The sequence below is a fragment of the Oryzias melastigma genome, linkage group LG1 (assembly GCF_002922805.2).
Source record: "Oryzias melastigma strain HK-1 linkage group LG1, ASM292280v2, whole genome shotgun sequence".
Classification (NCBI taxonomy): Eukaryota; Metazoa; Chordata; class Actinopteri; order Beloniformes; family Adrianichthyidae; genus Oryzias; species Oryzias melastigma.
This window is the reverse complement of record NC_050512.1, coordinates 23672370-23698230: the sequence shown is the minus strand read 5'-3', so window position 1 is coordinate 23698230 and position 25861 is coordinate 23672370. Positions and strand designations below refer to the sequence as shown.

Sequence of the window (25861 nt, the reverse complement as noted above, 5' to 3'; positions counted from 1 at the left end):
TATCATCAACAAAAAAGCAGCATATTTTTGCCATGTTGGGTAGCTACTTTACTTTGAAAGTGATCCTTTTGAAGGGATCTGTCCGTTCATGCAAAGAAATGATCTGAGCTCATTTATCCTGCACAGCTTATCTCATGAAGTCAGCTTTGTTTTAAAGTGGTGCTTTTGTGTGTCATGAGGCGAAATAAAAGCTCTTTTTAAAAGAAGAAGTTTCAAAGACAAAATGGGAGTCATCAGACTCAGCCAGTTTTTTCATCTTTCTCTCTGCTTCCAGCAGTGCACCTGTTTAGTAGAGTTTCCCATGTCGGCTTCACTTGTCTAACACTTTGTTGCGCTTGGATGCAGCTGCTGAATTTGTCTCATTTAGAGCCGTTTGGATTGAACAGTCGAGGCAGCCAGCCCTCTTTCTGACTCGATTTATGTGTGAATTTCCGGGACCTGTAGTTTGCTTTTTCTGTGTTTTTTAGTCTTCAGATGAAAAAGGCAAAAATCGTTTAAGATAGGAGAAGGCCGCTTTCACTATACGAGAAAGGGAAGGCAATGTTAAAGCAGCGGGGAAGTTGTCACCACAACAGTGTTCTGATGAACGTGAGGCGGTTGTGTGGGGCCAGCACAGCGTGGTCGAGGTACTAAAGCTGCAGACCTGCATCCTTCATCTCTCAGTATCTGTTATACTGGAGTAACTTTACTAAAAATATGGATCTAAATATCACTTCCAGAGAGCAGCCGCTCTGGGCTGGAGTCCTCGAGGACAGCAGTGCTGCTCTAAATCATTCTGAACTCTCTTTAAAGACTCACTCCAATGAAAATCATGTTTTTGGTGTTTATATATATATATATATAAAGTATTGAGATTGTTTTGTTCAAATTGCTGTGAATCAGGAGCAACATTGCTCACAATTTTTGGTGCATTGCAACTGTTAGCAGATAGTGCGCAAGACTCCCTACAATTAACACCTCTGAACTATTTCTGAAGTCAAGACTATTCAAATTTAAAGATTCATTTGCTTTGCAGACACTATTGGTGATGTTTAAGGCCACCACAAATTGTATGTTGCCATGCGGTTTACAAAATCTTTTTGTTATAAATGAAGAAAATAGGAGAAAAAACTACACTTAAACAAATGATTCTCTTCTTTGCGGGGGTCGAAAATTTGAATTTGTTTGATACTGATCTGAAATCGTTTTTAAGTATTGCTTGCTTTAAGTTTAAAGGGATAAATGAGACGTGTCTTCATCCTACTCCTGTTCTTTCTGTAGATTGTATGTACTGTACATTCTAACTGAAAAGAACAAAAGGAAAGCAAGCAAGGAAGTTTGGAGTTGTGAGGGGCTGTAAGCTACCTTAAGAGAGAGCAAACAAAGGGATGATGGGATATCAACAACTCAGAGGCAATTAACTATTGCTGCCCTGCAGAAACTGTCCTAGAAAGCACTTTTTTGGGCTAAAAATGGAAAAATAAAAGGTAAAAGACCACTGGGAACGCTTTTAAAAATACCTCAAAACATGATCAGAGTGGATCTTTAATGCAGATCCAGCAGAAGGTTCTCCGGCAAAATTCCATCTTAAATTTAATTTAGCTAATTCCTGTGTGAACCTTGCAACCTGCTTTAAATGATACAAAACCAACTCAACTTTTGCTGGAAGACTTCTGAAATGTAAAAGTTGATTTCTTTCATTAGAATTTGAGTAACTTGAGGGGTAATATGTTTTATGTATCGGGTGTGAATCCTTGTTAAGGGGCTGAAATCGTGATGTCGGTGGATATTTATGTGAATTGGGGGAGGTAAAGAAGTCTGCACTGACAGGACACATGAAAGAATCATGCTGGTCTGCAAAGAAGCTGCTCAACTTAAAAACAGCTGCAGAGCATCAGCGTGGGAATTCAGACTCATTTTTTTGGTAGATCTTTTCAAGTAAATGTTCTGCCTGATGCAAACCAAGCAGATCAGATCTGCAGTTAAGGGTCTCTCTGTGAAGGAAGAGTGTTCAGGTGCTGTGGTTTGCCTCGTCTGTAAACTGCAAAGCTCTCACAAACGCAGCCATTGGTTTCTGTCACAACACAGGAAGTGTTGCTTCTTCCTCCCACTTTCAGATGGTTGAAGCTTCTGCCTCAAACACACGCTCACTCGCTGGCTTCAGTTGAGCAGTATTCTAGTGTGCTTTGCTGCAGCGTTTGTCTTGGCTTGTAGTTCTTTACGTCTGCTAACGACGGATCCTCCTGAAGGTGAGGTAAGCTGCCATTTGCATTTGGCTGCTGCTTTGACTCTCAGCAGGTTCTGCCTGTTTTGTTTTTTTTCATATCAGAAGAATAATCAGCAGCGCTGTTCCGATCAGGCTTGCAACTTCTAGGCAAATTTTCAAGCGTGTGCAGCATTCTGAAACGAGAATGGTGACATTTCACCTAAAAGGATTTAAAAACCTTAACTTGAGACTTGATGTAGTGCAGGCTCACGTAACTGTAGTTTCTAGTCCTGAGTGGATTCTTTTTTTGTCTTAATGCTCAACTCAAAGTTTCTTTGCTTTCAGCTCAAATCATTTGGTCGTCATGCTCATTTCAGTTTCTGTTTCCTTACATTGTGCGTTCTTTGTGCTCCTCAGGGTCAGAGGTGAGCCTGAGCCACAGCAACATGTCCGAGTCCGCCAAGCCTCACCACCCCACCTCCCAAGCCAAGGGGGAGAAGAGCCATGCGGGTGAATTTGGCTACGTGGGCATCGATGCCATCCTGGAGCAGATGAGGAGGAAGGCCATGAAGCAAGGGTTTGAGCTGAACATCATGGTTGTGGGTAAGATGGCAACACAAAACCATCAAAACTCCACTGCAGAAACTCTAAATCTTGCCAAGGAATTTTGTCTAATCAAGTGGTTAAACTTGACTGTTTTTGTGTTAGGAGGTTTGCTTTGTTTCCAGCATCAGCTGAACAGTGAACTCGGTCGTGTCCTCATGTTGCATTTGGATTCAACTGTTTTCAAATCCAAACTGACTCGACTGCATCCAAGAGGGATGGAGGCCGTAATTGTGCACAAATGTGATTCGTTTAGACCGACTCAGAATCAAATTGAGCAAAAGCTAATTCGATTTCCAATCTATGCACCAGCAGCTGCGAGTTCAGGAAGTTATGTTTCATCACAGTCAGCACCACACTTTTTCACACGCAAAAAAATAGTCATATTCAAACTGGTCGATTCATTTTCTGCACCAGATATCCTGTATGCTTTGGTTTTTATAGATGAACGTTAAGTTTAAAAAAAATGTCTGTCATGCTGAGACAAATGATTGTGATTACTCTGACTGAGTCACCAAGACTCGAGGAAGTTCTTCAACCACCAGTTTACCCCTCACTAGTTTCATTTACACTGGATTCAGTTAGAAGGAACTGAACTCTAACGGTATCAGACAAAAATGTGAGCTGCAACAAAAGTCTCAGGATCAACTAAAAATAATGAATCCTTTTTAGTGCATTGTATATAAAATTGTTTTAGAAACATTAAAACACTGGTGGTTCTGGTGGTGTCTGTTCTTTTTCAGGGTTTTGAGGGGGGGCCAGATGATTGCTTGAGCTCTGCTCACATATTGGTTTGGCCTTTTCATTCATTGTACATTGTAGAACATACATTCTCAAATGCAAACACACCAATACCAGGTCTTTTTATGAACATATTTTAGAACTTTTTTAGAATCAAAATGAAAATCAATTTTTTGGAGCTTTTAAGTTAATTCCTCACAAAAATTAACCCCCCAAAGCAGAATTTTGATCCATTCAAACATATGATCATCCCTCTAAAACTCTGTACTCTGAGCAAACCTCTGAAACGTCTGGGTCCTCACATTGTTACATCATAAAGTGAGGAACAGCCCCTTCTAAACCACATTGTATGGTCACGTGTCTTTGCTAAATTCAAAGTCTTTCCACACATTGGACTGTCATGATGGTTGATCATTTTTTGCTGCCATCCCATGTGTGTCGTCCACTGTGATGGAACTTGGTTGCTACTTGGTCCTGATGAAGTGTGCATTATAAGGAATGACATGGAAACCTGAACTGTTTCGACACAAAGTGGAGGACTGTTGCTAATGCACACTTCTAAGCGCTTTATCCTTCTTATATCATGATCACTTACGAGAGACATAAACATCAGTTTTTAGTGTTGTATTCTTGTTATTATTATCATTTTTTGGTTTAGATCCCTTTCGATATGATCAATTTATTTCATTTTTAAAAAAAATATTAATGGAATAGGTTCATTCCTATAAACAACCTTGCTTTAGACAGATCAATCTGACTGGATTGTAGGAATATCAATTGATTAATTGATTAGGTTGATTCATCGTTACACCCCTTATCCCTTTAATGCAGAATACCATAAGTTTTGACTGGAAACTCAAAGATGTCAAAATGTGATGCAAAGGAGGATAAGATCTTTTGATTTACAGGTGAGGGTCGTATCTTTAGCTTTAAAACTCTGGGACTTGTTGCTCATGTTTAGAAAGCAAGCTGTTTGGTGACACATCCTGCTCAAATAATGAACACTATTGAGGTTTAAGACTATCTTGAAGTCTTCTCAGTGCAAATATTGAAGTTATGGTCCCACCTTTTGTCCAACTCTTGCAGTTTTTGGTGGAAATCTGCTGTTTTTGTACGTTTGCTTCAAATTGTCACTGCTTTTTTACACCTCCGTGCCACCTTTTTGAATGTTGTTATTTTGTCTGATGGAGTAAAATGACAGAAATTAAGAAAACAGCGTCACTTTAGCTCAATTGCTCACTCCAGTTCTAATGAACCTCCGTTGTAACAGAAAAACTGTCACAAAAGTCTTTGCACAGCTACTGGACAGGACAAAATACAAAAAAAAAAGGGAACGGTAGCTCCAAAAGTCATAAAATAAATGGCAGTAGTACTCCCTCATTGCACCTCATGTACAAGCAGGAATTCTTTCTTATCTCAAACTGAGAAAGGCCGGCGCACAGGCTGAGTTCAGGATGAAATAAAGAAAGGCTGATCTATTTCTCTCAGTAACTCAATACCTCAGCTGCATTCCATTTGCATTATTTCATGTTTGCCTTAGTTCACACTGGAAGTTTCTTCAAAACTCTGCTTCACTGAGCCCTGCAGGGCAGTGATTCATGGACTCTGATCGGAAAATATTAACACTGATTTATAGATGGTGCAGAAACAGCCGAGTGAGTAAAACATGTTCCCATTGATAAAACGGCAGCAGGTTGGTTGGCCTCCGTGTGAATGTGACTTTATTGGTGACATAGAAAACAAGCCAGTTAAACGGAAAACTGTAAACTTGGAAACTTCTCCGTTTTTATTGTTGCTGGAGGCGAACTGCACTTTGCTCTAAGATGACTTGTATCCACTTGCAACGCTCTGACACCTCAGGGGTAAATGAAATTTGAGTAATGTAATGACAGATTATGAAATACGATCAACGTTTGCATCAACCTGCTGTTGATAACAGAAAAGAATAGAGATGAGGTAACCAGAGTGACTAATTTAGGTGGGATGTCTGACAGACCACATCAGTATTACATCTAAGCATTAAAGAGCCACTCTGATGAAAATGGTATTTTTGACTTGTTCTTATGTCATTTTTCTGATATATGTGAAAATTAAGTATTTTTTGTTTAAATTGTTTTGAATCAGGAGCAGATAAAAAAATGCAGTTGTAAAAGAGCTTATTTGTGATGTAGAAAATACACAAGCTCCCTGCTCTAAGCCCCCAACAATGGTGAAGGGAAGAGGGGCGGGATTGCTCACAACTCAGAAGCAACTTTCTAATGAAAATATGTCCTACAAAACAACAGGTTTTTGTTTATTTTAGCAAAAAATGGCATAATAATAATTAAAAGACCACTAGGAACAATTTAAAAATAGATCATAAAATGATCAGAGTGGGAATTTAAATTTTTTGCATTCTCACCTCTCAGATCAGTACTTTGAATTCCATCTGACAGATGATGCTTGATATCATAACACCAGGCTGTGTTCATTCTTTTCATGTGACAAAGGAAAGAGCTGACAAAGAGCGGTAAGATAATACAGGAAATGGAATAAAAAAATCTGTGAGTTTCCACAAAGGTTGTTGAAGACTAACGTCATGAGAGCGAGCGTGTGAGAAGCCAGAACAGCTGCTGTCTTGGCCTTTCCCACCGTGGCATTAGTAATGTCAATTGAGTTGAATAAATGTGGAGCTTGTGTGACAGAAGGCCTGGCAGCTAGAGGTGGTAGGTGCTGATCACAGCTGCTGCAGACAGAGAGGAGCATGGAGTCACTTTTTTTTTGTTAAATGTCTCACTCCAACTGTTTATTTCCACTGATCTTTTAGTAATGATTATGCAGTTTGTGTTGGTTTTTTTAAACACATTTTCTGCAGAACCGCAGGAGTTCTTTAGAAATGTTTCAAGTTGTGGGCGGGACTGTTGGCTAATTTCCCATCAGCCCTTTGTTTACACTCTCTCCTGCTAGCTTATAGCACCTCACAAGCCCAAGCTAACATTAAAAAGCTAGCAGCTCAAACGAGGAAAATGAAGACTTTAATGGATCAGTTTGTGGATGCATCAGAATTTCAGCAGAGCAGGAAGACTTTAGGAGTTGCTGCGTCACAAACTTGAGTTTTTTCAAAATAAACACAATTTCAATAAAGAAACACTCAGAAACACAGATTTTATCTTAAATTATTTTGCATATGTTCTCCATTAAGAGGAAACGCTACAAGAAAATGTTAAAAAACACCAAAACCAGTGTTTTGTTCACTGGGCGTACCCTGAAACGTTCTCTCATGTAACCCTGTTACTTAAATGTCATGTAAACCAGAAACGCAGTTGCCATTAGAACTAAAGTAAATCCGGCTTTGTCGCAAAGTCTGTTTGGTGGCTTCCCACCACCAGATTTAGTATTCAACTATAGATTGTGCGTAAAGATAAATTACAACACATACAGTAAGTGCAGCATTATACTCTCAGAATACAGCTGTAAGTTCATAAAAAAAAACTTTATTTATACTCATGCAGTCACAAAGTACTTATTCCTCCATCATGTGGAAATGGTTAATGGCACAATGTATCAAACAGACACCCACAGGATAATGCATTAATATAGACACGACTCTAGAGAGTTCATCTGCTGGTGGGTGATGGATCTCGCGTGTGGTCTGAATACATCTTTCCTCCGAACCCCCACCGGCTGCACGTCTGACCCCCCCGTTTTACTGCTATGCTTGTTGTCCTAAATCTTCACGAAGAGGAAGGTGCACGCTGAGGGTAATGTCCTCTCCATGTGTCTGAAAAGGCTTTTACACTTTTACTGTTGGCTGCATGTAGGGCTTAGCGGTGCATTTATTGTTGTATTTAAAGAAGATTTTTGCCAAAAGAAAAATTTTCTCTGAGGATTGCGTAACTTTACTACAATCAAAGGACCATAGTTTTTCTGAGTAGTATTGTTATTTTTTTTTCCCCCATTTCTAAACTATTTTACCCATTGAATTAAATTTAAATGCTTTAAGAAACTCCAATTTGTTTGTGCTCTTACTTTGAATAGCAGATTTGTTTTATTTTAATTTTTTATTTAATTTTAATTTTGATTTGATTTGATTATTTTTTTTTCTTTTATTTGATTTAATTTTAAGTTTGCCTGTTTATGTTTAAGTCTTTATTTTTACTTCTACTTTTATTTTTATTTCTAATTTTATTTTGATTTCAATTTATAACTTAATGGTAAAGTTTGTATTTGTGTTTTTATTTTTAGTTTCAAATTCATTTTTAATTTAAAGTTTTTATTTTTATATTTTATTTTATCTTATTTTAATTTTTTATTTATATATATATATATATATATATATATATATATATATATATATATATATATTTGGCATAAGTCTGACATGTGTAGCTCCTGATCCACATGCAGCTATTTTATTCCTTAATTTTGTCTGTTTGGCTTAATGGGAAAAATGCAAATGCTTTAAAAAATAATTGGTTAGTCAGATATTTGTCACAGGACATATTTTATTTTTAAAGGAAATTCTTTATTTTACATGTATAAAAATGTATAAAAATACATTGTATCAATAAAAGGCTTAATGGCCACACAAATGTATCTATTTAAACGTTAAAGTGGGCCCAAATGGCTCTTTTAGGGTTAAAGGTTGCAGACTCTGTACTGGGGTCTTCTTTTTCATGGAAAGGAGAGTCAGTTTTTTATTTACATTAAGAGTCTGCATTGCTCCTTCAGTTATTAGTCTTTTTGTTTTGGGTCATAGATCTACAAGCGTTCCAGATTATTTTAGACTTATTGAATTGAACCTCTCAAACATTTTAAAAGAATGATTCTGCTCTGGTGAAACAACATTTTTAAAATGAACAATTTCAAAGTAAATGGGTCATTATTTTGATTACATCCAGTCGTTTTTTGGCAAACATTATTTTTACTCTTTCCACATGTGTTTTGTTTGTGCTTTGTTTTCCTGAATAGGACAAAGCGGCCTGGGGAAGTCCACTCTGATGAACACTCTCTTCAAATCCAAAGTTAGCCGCAAGTCGGCACAACCCAATCCAGAAGAGAGGATCCCCAAGACGGTGGAGATCAAGTCCATCAGTCACGGTTGGCCTACATTCATGTTTGTTAGCCTGCAGCCTGTACGCTGCGCATATGGTGCTATTAATGATGCAGCATGTGTTTCCTCTCTGCTCTGCCATCGCAATTATTTGATTCCTCCAAATATTTTCTAAGATAAATAAGGTTGTTTTCTTTCTGCAGACATTGAGGAAAAAGGAGTGAGGATGAAGCTGACGGTCATCGATACTCCTGGGTTTGGAGATCATATCAACAATGAAAACTGGTGAATATTTCTCTGGATAAACTGTTTTTTAATTAGCATTTACTTGTTGTTAATAGGTACAAGTTGTTGGTCAATTGTGTGCAGAATTTGAATTATTACCATTAAAAACAAAAGAAGATAAAAATCCCACTCCGATCGTATTTTAATCTATTTTAAAAGTGTTCCCAGTGGTTTTTTTTGTTTTTTTTTAAATAATAATTGTGCAGTTTTTAGCTAAAAACGAAAAATCTGTGTGATTTTCAAGGACATAGTCTCTGCAGAGTGGCAGTAGTTCATTAGTGAGTTGTGGGCTGGACTGTTAGTCCAAGCCGACTCCCACCTCTCATCCATCTGTTTACACTGTCTCCTGCTAGCTTACAGCCCCTCACACCCCCAAACTAATTTATTGGGGCAACAAAAATGTCGAGCAATATCAGAGCTATTCAGACGAACAGTTTTGAGCCACATGGCAGCTCGGATGAGCAAAACGAAGACGTTTATGGATCTATTTGTCTGCTAGTGGATGTATCAGCTTGAGGTCTTAAAGATTGTATTTTTTTTGTCTGCTCCTGATTTACAACGATTTGATTAAAGAAAATCCTCCAGAACATTTTAAAAACACAATTTTATTGAAGTGTAAAGTTGTTTTGTTTAGATTAATCCTGAGATGAAGTGATGAAACTATTAAGAAGTTGATTCCAAGTTGAGTTTATTTTGTTTTTTCTCCTGTTTTTGAAAAGCACTATTTTGATTTTCTACAACCTAGTAATATTTTAAAGATTATGTGCATTGTAATTTATCACAGCTGTAATGCTCAAATGCTGAAATGTAACCCCAATAATGTGAGCCTAAAAGACAGATTGCAGAGACCTCATTGAAGGTGCAACTAAATTCCAATTCAACTTGTACATAAGACTTTTACTGCGACCTTAAAGTGCTTTAGATAAATAAATAACTAATAATTAGTTAAAAATAGTAGTTAAAAATAGCAATTGTCTTAAAAATAAAAATAAAAATGCAATTATGCATCCTATAAAAGACAATCAGTCCATAAAATCAAATTAAATCAAATATGGACATGAAAATAACTACTTAAGCTAAAAAGATGAGTTTTCAGTTTTTTCTTAAAAACTTCCACAGTAGATGAACTCCTCACATCTATAGGCAGGCTGAAGCGGTCTCTCCGTGGGTTTTTGTTCTGAACTAATAACGGGGAATTATGTTTTTTTAACTTATTTAAGACTTATCGCACTTTATAGCCACACACTTATTTGGCTCCACTACCATGCAAGGAATCGGCCTGTAACCTCCAGGACCAATGTGGGGTTCAGTGTCTTGCCCAAGGACACTTCAGTGCATAGGGAGACAAACCGGGAACTGGACCTGCTCCACAGTCATAGCTAATAGACTGCAATTTCCCCCAGTGCTATTTTTGTACCTGTCCCATCCTGTTGAGGTAGGGGATGGGGGCGTGGCCTCAGGCCATCTGTTATGTGAAGAGGCAGAATAAACAAAGGACTGACCATCAGTCCATCATAGATGACCGACTCATTAAAGCGAAAATATGCGCTACAATTGTTTGTTTTGGGTTCTTCTTTGAGTCATTACAGATGTAAAGTTGGATAACAGAAGCCATTAAATGATTTCTTCTCTTTTGTCAGTTGGCAGCCCATTATGAAGTTCATCAATGACCAGTATGAGGCCTACTTGCAGGAAGAAATCAACATCAACAGGAAGAAAAGGATTCCAGACTCCAGGGTCCACTGCTGCATATACTTCATTCCTCCCACCGGTCACTGGTGAGACCTTTACTTCCAAAAACACAAATCTATGCCCTGATGTCACCTCCCAAATCTCCTGTCATGTCCACATCTCATTACCATCCGTTTCCAGGTTTAATTTTCCCCACGCATCTGAGACTGATTATCTCTTTAATGCCTCTAATTAATTCCTCTTATTTAACATCATCATTTTTTAAAAACTTAAAAAGAGGAGAAGTGGTTTCCAGATCCTGTTTTGATCAGATCCAGAACACGAGTGATAAAAATGGGCAAACAATCCACATTCCAGTGTCTGACTGAACCTGCATTCATATGCACCAAATGCTAACATCTGCAGAGCTCCTCCACATGCTGCCGTGACAGACCTGTCCTCTGTGGCTCCAGCTCTCTGTGCAGCAGTAACTCAACAGTTGTCCACGTCTTGGCGTGAGTGGGGGATGACATGTTGTGTGACAGACCCCCTCATCATCTGCTCGTGGCTCCACAGCTGCTCCTTCGGAGAATGTGCTGGTTCCTGCAGACGCGCTGGGCAGCAGGCATGCTCACACTCGCGTGGCTGCACGGTTCAGCCGCTTAAACTCTCCAGCTACGGAGCTGATGCTAATCAGTGAGAAAAGCGTGAGCAGAAAGGAAGCAGAACATCAAGTCCAGAGCACAGAATGATATCATATTTGAGTGTTCTATCACTGAAATATGAAGGTTTACTGTTAAATTAGACATTTGCTGATGAGTTCATCTCCATCAGACTTTCATTTGTGTGAAATAAAACTTCACAAAGGGATTTTTTGGAGTTATTTCCCCTTTTACAAAGGTTTACATTTTTAAGGAACGAGAAAGCTGGGTGTAAAAATACTCAAAAGCTTGCTGAGCTCGCTCTGTTGTTGCTACCGTCTCTTGTTTAAAGCGTCTGGTACCCTAAGGGCCCGGAAAGATCAAGCACCTGATCATCAGCACTCAGCACCTGTGAGCACGGGCCCCATCCGCTTAGATTCTCGGTTCAAAGTCAGGATTCAGAGAAGCACTTTGGTGTCGGTGAAGAGCGTAAACGGCATCTTTCTGGAAAAAAAACGAACTCAAAGGAGCTGAAAGGTACATGAGTGTTGGTTTCTTCTGAATTTATTTGTTAGGTTGACCTAAAAGATTTGACCAGATAAGCTGAGTGGAATTGGCAGAGAAAATTTGTCAAAATGGTTTCAAGCTAGTCTGATTTGTTGCTAATGCTAAAAAAAAAAGCACGTTCTCCACAAATGTGCCACCATTTGGAGAAAATTCACCAAGCAAGCCCATCTGGACTATTGGTGATCAAACATACAGACCAAGACCCCATCCATCCCCCCTGGTGGGGCAAAGGTCGTCAACAGCTCCCCCTCGTCTTCTGTCCAGGGCTGTCCTTTCTAGCTCTTTCAAGGTGTGGCTGGTCTGCTTGACGTCAGCCTCCAGGCCCTTCCTCCACGTGTCCTGTAGTCTTCATCGCCTATTTTTCCCCAACTCATCGTTTTTTGTTGTCCTGGCTGTTCCTATTATATCACAGGTTCCCAACCTCCGGGCTGCGAATCGTAACCGGTCCAGTACCGGGGCGCGGATTGCGCCGGCACCCCCAAGACAGTACTCGTATCCTAACCCCGTACCAGTTCGAGTCCGGTACTACATCTGGGCCTGGTTTGTTCCCGGTACCGCGTCCGGTACTGCATCGGTACCACGTCCGGTGCCTGGTTAGGGTACCATGTGATAGGACAGACTTGCCATTCAAGTTTAACAGGCGAATCTTAGTGCGAGTAGTGATGAGAGACAAGTTTATAGAAAGCAGCATACGATTTTTAAAGTCCCACTCTTATAATTTCTGATTGTTTAGTTATAGTTTATAGTTATAGTTTTTGTTTTTAAAACATAGTTTCTACATAGCAGCAATAAGGTTATAGGCGGGACTGTAGACCCGGAGTAAGCCTGCCCACTTACCATCATCCATCCGTTTACAAACTCTCCCACTAGCTTACAGCTCAACACAACCTCAACCTAACATTACCGGTGCAAAAAAATGGTGACCAATATTAATATCATTACAGTTATGAGACAGATGCCAGCTTGAGGCTCGTGGCTTTCTGTAGGAACATGTATGTCACAGTTACAAGCTTTTCCAAACTGCATTTTTATTTGTCTACTTCTGCTTCCCAATGATTTGAATAAAGAAATACTCAGAAATGCAATTTTAAGGTCAATTTTCTTTATATATGAGTGAGTCTTCAATGTAATTTTAGTCAAGTGCCTATAGCCATGATCCTCAAAGCTTATGGCTGTTTTCATGTTTAAGAAGTTTATTTTTATGTATAAAATAATAGTAAATGTGAGTTTAAAGACTTTGGTAATGGAGATATTTCGCTTTTTTAGGATTTGTTGACTCTGGAATGTATTTCGTGAGTTGTCATTGTGGACTTCAAAACCTCTTAAGACCTGGCGTCCATATGTGTGGACATCACATTTTTTTCCAATATTATTTACGTTTTCCATTTATTGTTAAGTGAAAAGATGCAGTCGTGCATACCAGCACACATGCCTGCTGTGACTTTGCACATGCTCATTTCATGTGTGATTCCATGATTGCATTGAAATGATCAGTGACCCAGAAAGAGTGTTACTCACATCTTTTCATCTTTTCTTTTGCTATTTTGTTCATCTAGCCTTTGATCGTTTAGCCGTCACTCATCTCTCTTTACCGTGTTCCTCCGGTCCTCTCTTTTTTGGATCTGTGTAAGACACGCCATGGTTTTGTATCATGTTTCATTAGACGTCCGCCTGTCATTTTCAAAGGAGAAAAAGCCAGGATTCCCCTCCAGTCGCCCCTGGGAGTCTGAACCAGGCCGGCTTGGCTAACGCTAATTGGAGGGCAGACTGCAGTCTGTGCTGAGGATTTTCCTGAGGCAATTCTAAGCCAAGGAAAAAAAAAGATAATAAAAATGAGTTCACATGGAAACAGAAGAAAGCTCTTCCAGTGTAGAGATCCTGAACAACTCTGGCCTTTTCTGCAGGGGGAATAATTACAAGCTATACCATCAAGAAATATTTGCATCCAAAGCAAATAAAATCTGTTCATGCCATCATTTGACCCAGTTGAAAGGTTGAAAGCAGCCAAGTCCTCAATCAAAAGGGAGTGACTGCCCTCTAGTGGTTGTTTTGTTTCATTACACCCATGGTTTTAATGGTGAGTTAACATTATCATTTAAATTCTTTTACAAATAATATTTTTTTTTTCGTTTATACCTTGCAGTCTTAGGCCTTTGGATGTGGAGTTCATGCGGCGTCTCAGCAAAGTGGTCAACATCGTCCCTGTGATCGCCAAGGCCGACACACTCACCCTGGAGGAGAGGGACTACTTCAAGCAGAAGGTGAGAGGAGTGGATGCATGTTATTGTGCTTGAATAGCTAATAGTATTACATTAAAATAAACCTTAATTCTTCTTCTTTTTAGCTTCTGTATGTGAATTGAAATCTTTTAATCTGCCAATTTTTTGATAGAAAAGCTGCTTGGATTTATATATAAAACTATATATTTTTAAAAGTCAAACATTTTACACAAATACAGTAGGTAGATGTATTTTTGTGAACATTTCCCCTTTTCTCTAAACCTCTCTTTGGACACAAAGCCACTTCATTACCCAAACTGACCTTAAGGTCACCTCTCTGTACAGGGTGACCCAACAGAGCAGCCACGCTAAGCCAGGTTAAATATATTCACAAAGACATGAGGACCTTAAAGGGAACATTTTTCACTCATCTGTAGTTCCTTTGAAAACTTTAACAGAAAATTCAGTCATTGAGATTTCAGAAGACATGACATTGAATGTATGTTTTATTAGAAGGCCTTGATTCTATCATCAAGAGATGATTTTGCTGGGATTTAGATGCTCCTTATGATAATTATTTCATAAACATCTGTAACCACGTCAATATTAAATAATGTCATTCACTTGTGAGTCACTTTGTAGAAAAATATGCTTATAAATAAAATTTGCATGAATGTTTTTTGAAGAACAAAACAGGTGGAATCAAAACTGGAACGACTTTTCTGATCTTTATGACATATTATTGTCATCACCAACCTCATTGTGGATTAGATTTCTCTTTCTAGAGTTCGGATTTTCATCCATTAAAACTCAAATTGAACATCTTCAATATGGAAGACTTGATTTGATGAATACATATGAAGAAATAATGTTGAGTTGTATAGCGTGTTTTATGTTTTAAGACACTGTAGTAGTTTATTGATCATTAATAAATCATCTGTTGTGTGTTTACGTTTTTTAAACAAGACTGTTTTATTTTTGGCCTTTTCTGATTAATTGTAGGTACATTTTAATAGCTAAGGCTTTGGTCACATGTTCCAAAATGCCACCACGCAGTAACCTAAATTTTCGAAAATTTGATAGGTAGCTTAAATTTTACGACGACTGGACAATTTTTCTCTAAAATTTGACATCGGTCAGTGGCCACTCGGGCACATTTCAAGGTTACGCGGTGGCAGTCCAGTGACAGGCGAGGATGATGTCATTACGAGATCGGAGGAAAGTTGGGCGGATCGCCGGCAGGAGCAGCTTTGATTGAACGATTATGATTGGACGTGTCAAGTTCCACCAGCCGTCAGTAGCCTAATAGCTCATATAAAAAGCGGGATATTCTGCACACCTGACAGCCGCCATCTACATTCATGACCAAATCAGGTGGCGGCGGCATGAAATCTCACATATTCTGCCTCCTCTTCGTGGTATTTGGTACCGTAGCATAAACAGCCACTTCCCCACCTCGATGAAAATCATGTTTTTAACATGTTCTTGTAACATTTCTCTCATGATGGAGGATATATAACAAAAATATTAACATCAAAATTCCCTGTCTGAGTATTCCTTTATTAAAATCCGGAGCAGATGAAAAAATGCAGTTTGAAAAAGAACTTTTTCGCAGCAATTAATTCACTGGGTGGATCACAACCTCCCTCTCTGAACTCTCAGGAATTAGGAGGGAAAAGAGGGGCGGGGTTGCTCCACGACTAACAGTCCCGCCTACAATGCAGGTTCAAATTTCTAATAAACTCCTGCCGCTCTGCAGAAACTATGTCCTGTTTTTTAATGTATATATTTGGCTAAAAATCCTAAATAAAAGCCCACTGGGAATGCTTTTAAAAGAGCTCAAAAGATGATCAGAGAAGGACTGAAACATCTCCTTTCCTTTTGCCACTTGTCATGAATCTGGAGCGGTGTGCTAAACTGTTATCTCAAAAGCAAATTTGACTGAGCCTAAACTCCCAACTTGTCATTGCTGCTTGATGACTCTTAAGATTTACTTTCCAGATTGCATTTGTGTTTCTAAGCTGTTTTTAATATTCCTGTGTTGCAAATGTGTTTGAACCACAACTATCAGCAGGAGATGTGACTGTAAATGGGATTTCTAGTCCCTGAACAAGCTTATCAGACACAACATTATAAGTCTGCAGATGTTTTATCAGTTTATGGCTGTTTTGAACATCGAAGCATCTCCTGTGTGCTTTTCTTATAAGCTATTTATTAAAGTAATCTCGTTCTTATCCATCGGCCAATATTACTTCTGCGTCTGACAGTGTAACCTCACAGCAGACGCCTCTTATCTGGGCTTTCCTCGCTACAACAGATCTTTGCTTCACCTGCTTCCAGTCAGGGTTTAATCCCTCTCTTTCTGGGTTTCTCTCATTCCCGACCCACAGGAGGCAGCCTGTCACCTGCGATCCTCCAACATTCCCTTATCTTCCCAAAGGCTCCCGTAGAATCCACTCCTCCTGTTTCTCAGTGGGTGTTTTGGCTAACACATTTCTGCCTTCTGATGCTCGTGGCGACGTTCTGAGAGAACAAATCGGCAGTTGGCCCGGCTTCTGGCAGGGAATAAAAAAGCTGCAGCAGGGCTTGTAGTTATTTTGTTTTAGTTGGCCGCACACGCTCAGTATGACCCTGAAGATTGTTGACCAAAAAAACTTCTCATGCCAAACAATATTTTTTCCCTCCTTCCCCCTTCAATTTTCCCTTGAAGCGGCTACTCATTTTGAAAATCAAACATTGTGCGTCAGAGCCTCCAGCTGTGAGAGTTCCTCAAACATAAACTTAAAGTGTTTTGTTGTTGTGTTTCAGCAGTTTGATCCTGAAGCAAATAGCAAATTTTCAGACTAGTAATTGTGGAAGTGAGGAGTCATTCTGACAAGCATAGACTGTAAATAATGGAAACCAGTGCAGCAGATGGTGTACCAGACATGCGCTTTGAACTGTTTTCCTCATCCATACGGAGGGATGAGATGTGCATTCATGTGACACTCTGTCAGTTAAAAGCTGAAATAATGTTATCGAATTTGTGTATTCTTTTTAATCATATATAACCAATCATGTTTGTTCTTTGTAGATCAGGGAAGAGCTGCGAGCCAACGGGATCGACGTTTATCCTCAGAAAGAGTTCGATGAGGATGCAGAGGACAGGATGATCAATGACAAAATCCGGGTGAATTTTATTCTTATTTTTTATATGTCCTCTCCACCAGATCATTCATGTGTTTTGTTTTTTTTAGTTATTGGCTATCTTAGACAAAAACTTCCCAAGGGAATTATTTCACCGTCAAGTGGCTGCAAACCTCCCCTCACATCTGGAAAAAACAAATACTTTACCTCATAGATCAATGCGTCCAAAATGTCAGTAATAGACTCTATAAATATTGCACAAAGTCCCTCCTTTTTAAAAATAAAAACTGTTCAAACCAAAGCACCTCCTTCTCAGAGAACAGAAGAAACCAAGAGACCTAAAAGAGTCTTCAGGAGTGCAGAATGAAGATGGGAAAAAGCACATTTATAGACAAATTAAAACAACAACATCTCCTGTAAACATACAAAATAATAACAGTTCTTCATAGCCAAAAAATATTTTCTCTACATTTGATTGGTTAATTAATCCCATCTCTTCTAGGCCTTGTTCTGCTCTCAGCAGGAAAAATGTGAGGAGTTTGCAGTCCACCTAAATAATATTAGATCTAATATAACTCGGCAACCGCTAACACAATGCATGTGTGTGTGTTAAGGTTTTGTTTTTTTCAATGATGATGACGATTCTTTTTTTTTTAACTAATATATAATTTATTTTTATTTATTTAAAGCACCAAGAGGTGTTCTTGGCAGTAAAAGGGCTCTAAAATTAAAGTTGAAATAATATTTGAAGCTAACCTTTATTTATATTAATTATATTTGCATATATTTATTTAACAGATGAAAAAAGAGTGGGATGGTAGAAATGGGGGGCAAAGGGTAAAAATAGGGGTTCAGAAGTTGGAGGATGACTAAAGGGGGTAAAATTACAAAAAGAGGTAACAAGTAGTCTGAGGTTTGTAAATCTTGGTGATAATTTAAATCCTCGAGACAATTAAGGCTATATTTGAATTGCATTTGAACAAGTTTTGCAAAAAAGAACTGTTTTAACATACATTTTGATAAATGTTATTATTATCAGAACAGATTGGAGTCATAAATAAACGTTGTAAAATGTTTGTATTGATTAGATTTTCACTTTGTGAAATCGTTTACATCATACTTGCTGTTTAAAAAAAATGTAGTGTAATTTTTAATTTGTATTATTTTGGAATGTATAAAAATGTCTCACAAAACGCCAACAACAAAGCACACTGTTCCAGAAAATGTCGCCAAACCTCAAAGTGAATATCTGGAACCTCTTGTTTGCTCCCATCAGGAGATAATTCCTTTCGCCGTGGTGGGCAGTGACCAGGAATATCAGGTGAACGGGAAGCGAATCCTGGGAAGGAAAACCAAATGGGGCACCATAGAAGGTAATGCATTTGGACCAGATTTTCTACACTCCACTTGACACTTCCTTTAGCTGTTTCTGTGAATAAGAGATCCAAAGGTTTGGCCATGTCAGTCAGTGGCGTTCATGCTGTTAAAGCAGCAGAGAATTAGAGATTCTGTTTATACTTAAACCCCAAAGAGCTGCCAGGAAAGTGAGTCAGAGTGAAAGGAAAGCGGCTTGACTGATTGGACTGAAACGTACCTTTTAATCTAAGCAAGCTTTTAGCTACATGTGGGTTTTTCTATTGACAGTGTTTTGTAATGTTCTATTTATTTTGGCTTTAATATGTTTATTTTTTATCCTGTTTGCATATAGTTTTTCACCTGTGTGATTCTTCCTGGGACAATCACCAAATAAATAAACTTTTCTTTGTCCTGAAATGTTGTAAGAAGTCACCTGAAGAAGTTTTTAGACTAATCTTACATCAGGCCTGTAAATGTAACAAACTTGTTTATCAAACCACGACTAAACATCAAACAGCTTTGCAGGAGACAACAGAGGTTAATCATTCAAGTGTATTTTTCCTTTTGACGCTTCGATTAAACATGTGGTCAACCGGTCGAAGCATTTGTTGTTCGGTTACTAGGAGCCTGTTTGCTGGTTTCTCCGTCTGTAGCCATGGAGGTTCACAAAACATGTGGAAAAGATTTACAGTGACTCAAGTCAGAAACTTAAAAAGCATGCACGCTGCACTTTGCATTTGTTTGGCATGTGCACAATGTGTGCATTGATGTCACTGATGTGTGTTTGGGCTAAAAAACAGAGGACATCTGTCTGGTCAAGCTGAAAAAAAAATAATTAAAAGTAAAGTAGCAGAGAGAGACCTGGAAGCATGGCAACTAGAGAATATTTAAATCAAAACAAAAAAAAAAACGTTTTTTTTTTTTTTTTTTTTTAATGAAAGTATGAAAGCTAAAGCAAACTGTGGAGTAAAAGTGGAGCAATTGAAATATGTAAATAGATCTGCCAAAACACAAAATCCCACTAAGTATTTTTGTTTAGTCTCTTGTTTAAATATATTTTTTTCATGTCTTAAGACAAGAAACAAAATCCAACATATTCTCACCCCCCCAAGTCGTCACATATTGACGTTTGGTGAAAGACCATTCCGCATCACTTTTCGATGTTTTGGGTGTCCCCAACTGATTTTTTGACATGCTGACTATTCGTAAAATCAGAGTCCACAACCCTCGGGGTACGGTACCAGACGTGGACTGATCCTCAGGATGCATCCACTACTAGTACCCAAACCCTAACCCGGTACCGAACGCAATACCAGATGTGGTACCGGTTCTGGGTTCGGGTACAAGTTAAGAGTTTGCATTCTTATTGAGTCATTTGAGGTTGGAAACATCTTATTTTAGGTAATATTTTTAATTAAACTATTTTTTTGACTCATAATTTCATATAATTTTGATAACTTTATCTCAAAATATGTCATTTTAGTTGTGATTTATTTGGTCTTAAAATAAGGTAAGATGGACCTTTGTAGAGCTTAAAATAGTATGTTTCAGGAAATAAATATAAATGATTACTTTAAAGATATAAAACTTTTTAGAAAAATGCACATTAATTTTAAACATTAAACTTCCAGTTACCAGAGCAATAGGCCTGTATTATTTGTAGCTGATTTTAATTTAAATTTTGTCTTACATGAGCAAAATATCACAATTTATCCTAAGAAATTAAGAATGACTATTTATGGGCAGATTTCCTTTTTTACTTTTAACACAAAAAAAACAAATATTTAGTACCCTGTATTTATATATTTTAAATGTTTAAGAAGATTTTTTTCCAGTGTGGATTTCAGAATCCAGATTTTTCTGCTCACCACGTGTGGACAAGTCGTTTGCTTTGTTCAGAAGGGGGGACAATTAAGCCTTCGCTTGAATTTATACAGAATCTTTCTAAAGCTTCTTCCTGATCCGACACACCAGTAGTCCAGCTCATTAGTTACATAGGCGTTCTCCCCTGATACAACTAATCAGCGCTCACAAGCCCAGCAGTTAAGCCCCCCTCTCTTCATTTCAAGATAAATTTAATTTCCTGCCCTTGATTTCAAAGCTTTGCATCAACTGCATCCTCCTTGATGTCATTTCCTGCCTTTGACATTCATTTTAATTTAAGCATGTGTTGGTGCGCTTAGAGGCGCTGGGTGACTTGTCATGCTGAGTTTGTTCATATGTCTTACTTAAAGTTCAGAAGAGAGCTAGGATGTAATAAATGGCTGAAGAAGTGGACGAGTTTGTTATCTTGCTTTAAGGAAAAAAAAATGTTGCACCTGTCATGTAGGAGGGTTAGATTTAGGTGGCTAACACTGCCATCTAGTGGCAGTTTAGGGATTTGCAGTATATGGTTGATCTGGAATTAATTTTTTTTTTCTGTCTCAACAGTTGAAAATATTGCACATTGTGAGTTTGCATACTTGCGAGACCTCCTGATCAGGTAAGATTTGGATTTGATTTCTTTTTATTTATTTTTTTTTTTTTAATGACAGATGAAGTGCTGAAAATCATTTAATCCACTCCAATGAAAGAAATCTGTTTTTTTTTATGTTCTTAAACCAAATAAATAACATATATCAATAAAGTTAGGCTTAAAATTGCATTTTCGGGTATTTCCTTATTCAAATGGATCCATGAACGTCTTGGTTTTCCTCGTCTGAGCTGTCATCTGGCCAAAAACTGTACAGGTGGATAGCTCCAATATTAGTCGCCATTTTTGTTACAATGTTTGGTTGGGGTTGTGAGGGGGTTTAAAGCCTGCTTTCTTTTCTCATCATGCCTAAACAAAAGGATGATGGGAAATGAGAGCAGGCTTATTCTGCACTAACAAATCAAAGTCAAATTTCTGATAAACTTATGTCGCTCTGCAGAAAGTATGTCCTAGAGGACAACATGTTTTTGGGATTTTAGCTAAGAAATGGCATAATCATACTTAATCCTTAAACACCTCACGTCCACGGTAACGCTTAAACACAAAATCTTTAACGTATGGTAACTTTTCATCCGTTAACACAATGGTAAATGGCGTATACTTGTATAGTGCTTTCTATCCTCCTTTGAGGACCCAAAGTGCAATTTGGGGTTCAGTGTCGCCCATGGGCGGGCAAGGCGGGAATCGAACTCGCAATCTTCCGATCAGGTGTTGACCGCCCTACCATTGTTCCACGGCCACCCCTCAATCAACATTATTCCAACAGAATCTGAAGGAGAAAAGCGGCTCCCCCACGTTGGCCGTGTTAACGGTTGAAAAATGAAAGTAAATCAAAGAACATAAACACTGGAGCTTCGGTGTTAAAAGACCGCTGGGAACGCTTAGACAATATATCAAAAGATAATTGGAGACGGACTTTTGAAACAGCTTTAAAATTGATGCAATTTAAACTGAAAAATGTCTCATTCACAAATGGATAAAATCTGAATTCATTGGAACTGGAACCCGACTGTATTCGCAGGACACACATGCAGAACATCAAAGACATCACGAGCAGCATTCACTTCGAGACGTACCGCGTCCGCCGGCTAAACGAGTCAAACGGCCTCCCGCACCCCCACCTGCCCGACGACCTCTCCGTCGATCCCAAAGCCAACGGTCAGCTGGAGGAGCAGCCCGGCGCCCCGCAGACCAACGGAGCGGCTGCTCAGCACGAAGCCCTGTCCCACGAGATCTAACAGAGTCTGTGCTAGAGCCAGATTCTGAAGGCAGGACACAAACACACTCTGCTTACATGAACATTCACACATCACCTAAACACTCATGCTGTGAAGACCACAAACTCCAAACACACAATAATAAATCTTGACATTTTCCCTGCATGGGCTCTTCTTTTATCTGTTCCTGCATCTTTACTTGTTTCAAGCCCCTCTTTGACCGTCCAGTTCATGCCAAGATCGTCTATTTAACCAAAAAATATGAAAGTGGTCAAAAAAAAAAGATTGACTGAAATTTAGTCATTTGTTGAGGAAGTACAACTAGAAGAAACGGTGCCAGCCGCCCGGTCTGCTTTGTGTCGTGGTGTATAGTGTTGTATAGTCACTAGAGTTGTGTAGGGATAATTAGATATACTGTGTACCGGAGGTTTCTGTTGACATCTCCACATTAAGAACAACGCAGCAGCTACGTGGAGCTATCTGACGCCGTTTGTCTCGCTGAGTTACCATGTTTTAAAACCCTTTTTGTCAAACCGTTCTGCATCTTTTCATGTAACGCCAGCTGTGTTGTGTAGTACAAAACATATGTTTTCTCTCTTACTGTTGTATTTTTATTGCTAATCTCAATGTTCTAATATAGTGTATGTTGAAAGTGCAGCTGTGTTGCCATGCATTTGTTTTTAGATCTTTTTTTGGTCCTTACATCAAATCTTCCAAGTTTTTTTTTTTTTGTCTTATTGTTCTCAATAGAAGCACATGCAGCATATGGAGTTGATTTGTGTATTTATGTTTGTTTGATGCCGTCTGTTTACTTCAACTTTCATTCCAGCTGATGGCTCCTTAAAAGTTTGTGATTTAAAAGAAAAAAAAAAGTGTAGGTTTAAATATTTTTGTATTTCCCGCAGAACCTTAAACCCGTTTGTGAGACTGCACTCTTCCTGCTCGGGAACACAAGCAGTCCGATCAACACATGACAGTTATAGCAATAAAGGTGCAGTCTTTAATCAAAAAAATGTTTAAAGAAAATATGCAACTAAAAAGATTGATACATCTGCAAAGGTATTTTCAAATTTTTAAAAAAGTTTAAGCAGAACTATCACAAATAAATTTAAAACTATTGTCTACTTTCTAATACAAAAAAGTTATTGGGTAACACTTTGTTTACTGTTGTATAGTTCTTGTGTAATTTGTCATGCTTCTATAGATTAAGGTTTTATCTTTGATATATTTCCAAAATAAAGATTGATATTTTTATTGTTTGACATTGATTGTGTTGATTTATTTTTTTTTTAGTTCTATAGTGAAGAAACTATGAAAATGCTCGTAGAGCAGAATTATGGACTTCTACATGCGTTTGTGTTGACTTTTCATTGAAAGTGGCCACTTAAACCTACAAAACGGCCATTGAACACGCATTACAAGTTAAACCAGGTCAAACTTTGACCAATCAGGGACTTGGATTTGATAGTGACGTATGGACGAGGCTCCCTTTCTTTCATGGAAGTGCCAACCTTTTGAAAATTGATCACAAAGGTGAAATTAATACAGTATTTCACAAAAGTGAGTACACCTCTTACATTTCTGCAGATATTTATGTATATCTTTTATGGGACATCACTACCGAAATTAATTTTTGACACAATGAAAAGTAGTCAGTGTCCATCTTGTACAGCAGTGTAAAGTTATATTTTCCGGATAATAAATAATAATAATGGAGGCATCAATAGCCAAATCCCTGGCAAAAAAATAGCTTCTGTACCCGATTGGAATTATGACCCCTCGTCTTTCATATATCAGAACAGAGATCCGAAAGAAAAACTCTGGAGCAAGATTTACGAGATTTTTCAAGTTTCAACATCTCACACCAAGCCTATTCCAACGAGGTGGCGGACATGCGCTAGTAAACAGTTGGGGTGTGTATTGGCAAGAATCTGAAGATATGATGCGTATCGCGATACGATACATATCACAATATATCCCAAGATCCCAAAGATCATGACTTAAAAAAAATATGTTCTACTAAAATGTCTCATAACAAAAACTGCAAAAATGACTGAACATTTAGTAAAAGCTAGATCTCACGATATATGGTTATTCTGGTGTAGAGCTGCTCAAAGTGTGCTGTGCTGCCACCTAGCGGTCAGGGGTTTAGCTATAAAACAAAAGTAAGAGGCTAAAGGACACTCATAAGCAATTATTCAATATCGTCTCATCAGCATTTTAAATCGATACATGTATCGCCAAAAGAAATATCGCGATATATAACTGAATCAATTTTCCTCTACACCCTTAGTATACAGTAGAACAAGAAAACGCTCCCAGATTGTCCAGCGTGAACCCCGTGGGCTTAAATAGACCCTTAGTGATGGTGCCACTCTGGCCTGGGGCCCCCAAATATTTGACTGCCAGCTCTTGAAAAGCAGCACCTTTATTTCTAACTGTTAAGCATTCATTAAAAGAGCCCAGTTGGAGAGGAAGTTTAACTATTATTTAACAGACGTGGTGTAATATTAATAGCCAAACTTTGCAGCACAAATCCACCTGGGAGGAATTGTGGCTCAGCAGCAGCATCCTCACACGTTGCCCACTTCACAGTGCTTTAACAGGGCTTCTCATTTGCACCTCCTGTCACACTCTTTCTCAACTTGCCTGCGGAGTTATGTGTTGACAGCATTGCTCGCCGAAGGTCATTGTCATCGCTTCCTGCGACGATGTTCCTGCTGCGGCTTCAGCTGCCATCTTTCAGTCATCAGGCTGAAGTCTCTCTGCGCTCTGGACGACACAGCTACGGTGACAAATGACCAGTGTGATGAAGGTGAGAAACTAGAAACTTACAGGTAGATCAGGATCTTCTGAAAACTCACCTGACACTGACACCTTTATATAAACAGCCTCCCAAGCAGGTGTACTAAAGCGCTGAGCTGAGTGATGAAGACCTCGGCGGCACCACTGTGACAGTGCCAGATCCAAGTCTGGCAGCGCCACTGAGCCAATTTACCAGGGAGCGAGATGGAACACCTTCGTGTTCCTCCCAGAGCTGCACATCTATCAGGAGAATTAAAGCAGAACTCTAAATGTGTATTTAATAGATATTTTACTGGATTTTATCAAAGAAAATGGATTAAATTATTTGAAAAATAGAGAAAGAAAACCTTAAATTACAAAATATTTGCTTTTAAAAGAAAGATGCTATTTCTAAAGAGTTGCTATTCAAATGTATACTGACGATAACAGTAATTTATACACATGGTGAAAACATGACTCAAGTTGCCGAGAAACTTACGCAATCAATGTCTGATATCACACATTGGTTAAATCGGTCGAGTTTGAAACCAAACGTAAATAAAACATTTTCAATGTTTTTTTTCTAAATCCATAATCAAAAGACAAGAAGTGGATGTTTTTGTGGCTGGAAACAAAATTAAAGTTGTGTCAAAATTCAAGTATCTTGAAATCCTGATCGATTCTAATCTGAAGTTTGAATCACAAATCAAAAGAGTCTATAATCAGGTCACGTTCAGTTTGTCAAATTTCTGGTTCGTAAGAGTTTGAGATCCCTTATTTACAATGTCTATATATAAATATGTATATATTGATCCTGAACTTGACAGACTCAGCACAGCAGCACACCAGCGTACATGGCGGTCTGCAAGTATTATGAAGCAGTACATGAATGATCTGGGTCTCTGCGACGTTTGGCGCTCATGTCACCCAAACACTAAAGGGTTCACCTTCTTCTCTCCAG

At 38.5% G+C, this 25861-nt stretch overlaps 1 protein-coding gene across 10 annotated transcripts in view; it reads left to right on the top strand.

Moving 5' to 3' along the window:
- The window catches only part of sept9b (septin 9b), an 88473-nt gene extending 65095 nt beyond the window's left edge, over positions 1-23378 (top strand). For 8 of the 10 annotated variants that reach the window (XM_024289995.2, XM_024289994.2, XM_024289993.2 and 5 more), the window contains 9 exons: positions 2603-2788; positions 8480-8608; positions 8765-8846; positions 10487-10624; positions 13869-13986; positions 17018-17113; positions 18347-18443; positions 20857-20908; positions 21921-23378. In XM_024289995.2, the coding sequence (XP_024145763.1) occupies positions 2603-2788; positions 8480-8608; positions 8765-8846; positions 10487-10624; positions 13869-13986; positions 17018-17113; positions 18347-18443; positions 20857-20908; positions 21921-22137 (1115 nt within the window). In that variant the 3' untranslated portion in view covers positions 22138-23378. Of the gene's footprint in view, positions 1-2096; positions 2234-2602; positions 2789-8479; positions 8609-8764; positions 8847-10486; positions 10625-13868; positions 13987-17017; positions 17114-18346; positions 18444-20856; positions 20909-21920 lie in introns of those variants that run through there. The other 2 variants (XM_024290001.2, XM_024290000.2) reach the window with 2 other exon arrangements.
- Positions 23379-25861: the final 2483 nt, after the last annotated feature.